This window comes from Branchiostoma belcheri, unplaced genomic scaffold (genome assembly GCF_001625305.1).
Source record: "Branchiostoma belcheri isolate BF01 breed outbred unplaced genomic scaffold, Haploidv18h27 scaffold3, whole genome shotgun sequence".
NCBI classification, from domain to species: Eukaryota; Metazoa; Chordata; class Leptocardii; order Amphioxiformes; family Branchiostomatidae; genus Branchiostoma; species Branchiostoma belcheri.
In genome coordinates, this window is record NW_017803909.1 from 7,350,487 (window position 1) to 7,356,486 (window position 6,000).

The 6,000-nt window shown below is 40.6% G+C and overlaps 1 protein-coding gene across 9 annotated transcripts in view; it reads left to right on the forward strand.

Annotated features, from left to right (window-relative positions):
- The window catches only part of LOC109473827 (F-actin-uncapping protein LRRC16A-like), a 47,396-nt gene extending 41,897 nt beyond the window's left edge, over positions 1-5,499 (forward strand). For 2 of the 9 annotated variants that reach the window (XM_019773918.1, XM_019773919.1), the window contains exons 40-44: positions 102-176; positions 814-1,144; positions 1,908-2,255; positions 3,068-3,208; positions 5,192-5,499. In XM_019773918.1, the coding sequence (XP_019629477.1) occupies positions 102-176; positions 814-1,144; positions 1,908-2,255; positions 3,068-3,208; positions 5,192-5,346 (1,050 nt within the window). In that variant the 3' untranslated portion in view covers positions 5,347-5,499. The remainder of the gene's footprint in view (positions 1-101; positions 177-813; positions 1,145-1,907; positions 2,256-3,067; positions 3,209-5,191) is intronic. The other 7 variants (XM_019773915.1, XM_019773920.1, XM_019773921.1 and 4 more) reach the window with 5 other exon arrangements.
- Positions 5,500-6,000: the final 501 nt, after the last annotated feature.

The window sequence follows — 6,000 nt, forward strand, 5'->3', positions numbered from 1 at the left end:
CCAGTGGATTTTTTAAAACTTGTCCAACCCTGGATAGACATTGAGACAGTTGAATGATCATGAAGTTTGATTCTCCTGACCCTCTCTTTGATTGTCATCAGTCTGCATCACCTGTACAAGACTCCTCCACATCCCCATCTGTCTCACCTGGCAGCATCAGGAGGAGGGAAGAGAAGGTGACAACTTTTCCCTTAAAGATATTACTTATTAGACTAGAAATACAGTGTAGTTGTATGTGGGGTCTTGTGTAGAGGCAGAGTGCTCAACTCGGAGCCAAAAGGTCCCTGGTTTGAGTCCTGACATGCCACTGATCTTGTGCCCTTGGGAAAGGTACTTTACACAAATTTCCGCACTTAACTCAAGTGAACATGAGTATTGTCCAGTCCTGTATTTGTCCTCTGCGTTGGCAGCGGTATAAAATAACTTAATGTGTAACTGGCAATGGCCAAGTTGGTAGTCGAGAGAGTTCTATTGAGTTCTATCCCTGGCCAAGTCATACCAAAGACTACGAGTGGACTACCCCCCCCCTCCGCTGTAGTGACTGCACAACTGTGTGACTCAAAGGCTATTGAACCAGTGATAAGGTGCCACCTATATTGAACTATCATTCTGGTGTAGGAAGGACTTTAGAAATTAAATAATTATTTGTAAAAACCTGAATGGCCCTTCACCAAGAAATGTCTGTTTGTGATTGAACAACTTGACTAAGAAAGCTATTTTAATAGCTTTTTAAAGTCATATAATAAGTAAGCTATTAAAATAGCTTACTTATTATATGACTTTTGGAATTGGAATGTTTCATTTTATTGACAGAACACCGCAGCATCCCCAAGCCTGGAGAACAAGCCGGCAATATCTCCCAGCATGCTGAGGAGGCACAACAAGGACGACAGCCCCACTGCCTCCGCCGAGGGTCTCCCTCCCAAACCTGCCAAACGGAGGTCACGTGACAGCGCTGTCCTGGAACCAAACGGCCCCAACAAGACTACAGACCCCTCCAAGTCCCCTACAAGTCCTATAAAGGAGGATACCAGTGAGAGGAACAAGATCTCACCAGCTGTGAAGGCTAAGCCCAAGCCTCCCGCGACTCGACCCAAGCCGCTAGCGAAGCCTAAGGTGCCGGTGCGACCAAAATCAGCAGAAGGTGAGACCTGCGTTACCCAAAACTTGCATGCAAACTTTGCAATGTTTTGAAGCAGTGCTGTCCAGGTATCTTTTAACCATCTCCCTGCTGTCCTGCCTTATATTATAACCAAATTATATAAATTTGGAGCAGAAATGCTGCACATGTAGCTCAGCAGGAAGAAGGTTAAAAGGATGGGCAGCACAATTCAATTATGAAATAATATTAAATTTTTTATTAATTAATTTAGTGACTGTTGCTTCTACCAGGTTATGAATATTTCATCAGATATTCATAAAATTTGTTAGAAGGCCACTTAATGTTTATAGAAGCATGTGAAGCATAGGTTACCAACTGCACTGCTACATGAATTAGTTATGCAAATTTGCCTTTTACTTGCATGGTAGAATATGTTCATTGTACAATGTAGTTTAGTTTGTAGTGTTGATGAGGTAGTACCGTTGTCATTGCATGAAACTTTGAATATTTTCTTCACACTTCAGTCTGGGCTGCTCCTTTAATTTCTGCATGCTGCATGTTTTCTTCTGCACTCTGCACTGCATGTGGAACTATTACATAGTCAAGGGCTCTGGTTAAGCAAAATAGACTATACATGTGATGATTCTAGTTGTATACCATAATTACTCATAAGTTTACATTTCATTAATTTTTGCACTGCAATTCGATCAGGAGTATCACAGCACACATTTAACTTGCTGGTAAAGTTTTGGAACAATGTCAATCTCATGTACATGTATACGCATGACTATCTAACAACCCACAGTTGGAAAACTACTGCTGGAAGAAAGCAGCAAAAAACCAGAACCCATGGAGAGGCAGCTTCCTCCTAGAGCTGCCGCATCGGCTGAAAAGATAAACATTCCGAAACTTAAAGATGATATGGAGGACCCACCTCAAGGAAAGTCTGAGGAAAAAAACAAGGAAGGAAAGGACAGCACTGAATCACCTGATGCCACAGATTCTAATCCTAACCTTGAAGTGCCTAAAGTGTGCGTAGAAACAGCAGAGGCTGTCCCTAAACCAGAAGGGGACACACCGGAGGTGAAGGGACGGGACAGCACCCTAACCAGCACTCACCAGCCCTCAGAAAACAATCATGGTAACCCCACAGGTGAGGTGCTTAGCCCCTGAGCTTCATCTTCTCTTCGCCTTCACTTCTCTGCTTGCTTTTTGTCCAATTTCAACACTTTATTTTCCTGTCGAGCACAGTGCACAGCTCTGGAGGTTTTGTTCTTCAGATGCACCATGAGTGGAAGTCATTGGGATAGACAACAAAATTGAACTCAATATTAGGCCACAGCAAGTAAATTTCATGGATGACATCCTCCGCAGACTCCAAATCTAATGCAAGCGGGCGAAGAAAAATAAGTCGGCCGAAAAAAACAAGGTTCCTACATTTTAAGATTTTGACTCCATCATTGTAGAAATGGTTTGATTCAGTGGGAACATCACATCTTTGTCCATTTTCGGCATGGTGACCACTGTCAGAAGGCAACAAAAATTTCTTGTTTTCTTCCAAAATCAGGCAAAAATTAATGCGCTGATGTCATCCATAAAAACTACTTGCTGTGGCCTCATAGTTGCATTGTGTAAAATGTATCTTCATACCAGTTCTGAAGCAGATTAGTGATCATGAGACTGCTCAGGAAAAAAATATCAAATTGGATGTTTCTGTGCAGTTGTAATTCCAGAGGAGCAACTGCAAAAATTTTGTTGTCCATCCCTTTAAATACAAATTGTCACTCACTAACAGTAACGATGTCATATGGGGACAAGCAATGTACCAGTGTTAATATATCATAGCTTCCATTTCGTGGTATTGGCATGGTGCTTGCCTGGCTATACACGTACATGTAGTACACTCATGTGCATGCATATGCATGGCTTCACTTTGCTCCCACCCTTCATGCATTCCATTTGTAGAGTCGGAAGACAGCCCGGCCGCTAACGCGCCCAGCAAGCGGCCCTCGGTGATGGACAGAATCAAGAGTTTCTCAGGGAAGGACGAGGACGTTCCCATGAAGGCAAAGTCACGATCTCTGCCTCGTGATCTAGACTCGACCGGTGGGCAGGTTTACTATCTTCCCTTGCATCTGTCTACTACCTGTCTTGGTGGTGAAACACTCTACTGCTCGACTAGGCCATGTGGAAGGCGCAAAGAGGAATTTGCCAAAAATTAATGGTTTCAACTTCTCAGCAACAAGCGTCAGACATTATTGTACTGTATTTTGTGTATGTTGATTTGATTATATGGATGACATCCTCAGGGAACCCCAAAACTGACGCGAGCATGCAAATTAAGTTCAGCAAAAAAAAAAAATTTCCATCATTATGAAATCTCACTTCAGCATGGTGAATAATTACAGTCTTCATTTTCATTTCTTCACATTTTCTTTTTTTCCTGTGATTTCGGCATTCTATGACATTAGTATCGTTTTCCAATAATGGTGTTCAGCACCAAGGACAGATGTGTTTGCCTGTGTGTGGATGGTGTTCAGCACCAAGGACAGGTGCCTGTGCCTGTGTGTGGATGGTGTTCAGCACCAAGGACAGGTGCCTGTGCCTGTGTGTGGATGGTGTTCAGCACCAAGGACAGATGTGTTTGCCTGTTTGTGGATTGTGTTCAGCACCAAGGACAGGTGTGTTTGCCTGTGTGTGGATATTTCTTTTTGCAACAGATGACATATATTTGCTCATTTTGTACAATTTACAGTATGGTCGAATTTTTTTTTTTTGCGAATAGACGAAAATTCATGCGCGCACGGATGTCATCCGTATAATCAAATCAACATGGCCTTATGTGCCAGTACAAACAAAGCATTGGGGTGGGAGAGTTTGCATAATGCAGCCAAAGAGATGACTGCTATCACTTTGAGAAAACCTATAGTTGTTGGCTTTGTTTCTCACATAGAATACCAGTACAGAAGTCACTATTGCTTGAGATGCCAATTAGTAGATGTTGTTCTGTGAATGGAGGCCCACTGACCTTTCCCTAGTAGAGGCCACTTAAGCTTCCACACTGCACATGCATGCAGCATTTGTCCTGCTTAATAGATGCAGCTTCCATGTCCATGTATAATACAGTAGCCATTCGTTTTCCTTGACATGCTTATCACTTTTGAAATGTAGTTTTCATTACCAAGAATGCATCTCATTTTGCCAAGTCATGTAGTATTCTTGATTCCATAAAATTCCACTCACTCTAAAAAACTCATAACATGCAGCATTCATTTGCTGGAGAATTACATGATTTATGTACATGAACATGTACATGTACAGTTCCTTCCAAAGAAACAGTCTGTGATGATTTTTAGTGGTATTTATAATTAGTTCCTTTGTACTTATAATTCACAGTCACCCAATTGCAAGCAACTTCCAATGTAACTGTACATATTCATACATCAGGTATCTTGAAATGAGAATAATAGACAATGTACTATGATTAAACTGCTGGCAGTGAGTTACATTTTAACATTGATTTGATTTGATCATGGAGGTAAAATTTTTACCTCCATGATTTTTGATTTATTAAAATTGCCACGATACAATTCATGTGAGGCACAGGCAGCTTTCCCAGGTGTTGTGTCCCACACATAGAAAACACTATCAGGGCTCAAAATACTGGATGCATGTGCACCTTAGTGCACCCAATTTCGAGCTGTACACCCAATTTTTTTTTTTTGTGGTTGCACCAGTGCATCCAAATATTTTCGTAAGTTTAACATGTTAAGATGTTGAATGTATAGTGCATCTATTAGTTAAATGTTACATCTAAGTGTCAGAAAAAATAATACAATCATTGTGATAGTATTTTCCTTCAAATGAAACATAATGATTATAATTTTTGCTGACATTCTACTTAGTATTTTATCTTATATGCAAATATGGTGCACCTAAAATATTTTTTGTACACCCAATTTTTTTAGGTTGGGTGCACCAGTGCACCTATTACCAAAATGAATTACGAGCCCTGCATTATGATTATTATGTGTCCATGAAAGCACTCTGCCAGTACACGTGGCATTGATCAGTCTCTCCCGCCCACAGCAGAAGTTCCAGAGCCCGCGGCTATCCCCAGGTCCCAGTCCATGGACAGTGCAGACAAACTGAAGCCAGCAAACGGAGAGAAGAGCGAGAAAGAAGAGGAAACTGCTAAAGATGATGTTCAGAAGGAGTCAGAGGAGACTCAAGTCATGGTGTGATGTACAAATAGATGCTAATTATAGCCTACTAGTTTATTATATGCAGTTGTATCCTGTCTATGTTGTTATTATAAGGCCACACCAATTTAATCTGTTGTTTCGCAGATTCGCCCTCTCCATTTTTTTCTGATTTGCAAAAAGAAAAATTTTAGGTTCTGAACCAACTGCAAAATTTTCAACAAAACTGACATATTTTGGCCCCAATGGTTGAAGAAAGTCCTTTCCTAGTTGTTTAAATTTTTCAATGTAACAATGCAACTTTGGTTTCATTAAAAGTTCAAAATCTATTGTTTTAATCATAAAGCAGCCTGGTATGTTGACTTCATGGCTCATATCGTAACATTTCCGGCTATCATGGGGTGCCTTGGCCTGTTTTTTGTTTTTATTATTTCACCCTGTCGCTTCATATTTTTCTGAAAATATCAGAGAAACAAGAAATTAAATTGGTGTGGCCTAACCTTCTGCAGTTATACATGTAGTTACCCTAAGATACTATTATATTAGTATAATTATATTGTCACTCGATTGTTTGATCTGACTGGCTTTAGAAACAGCTACTCCACCTGCCAGGGGCAGTGTCCAATTTGATGTATTTGAATTTCTATTTCCTAAACTCTGACTTTAAGGGCTACAGCACTAGAAGTTTATGATACA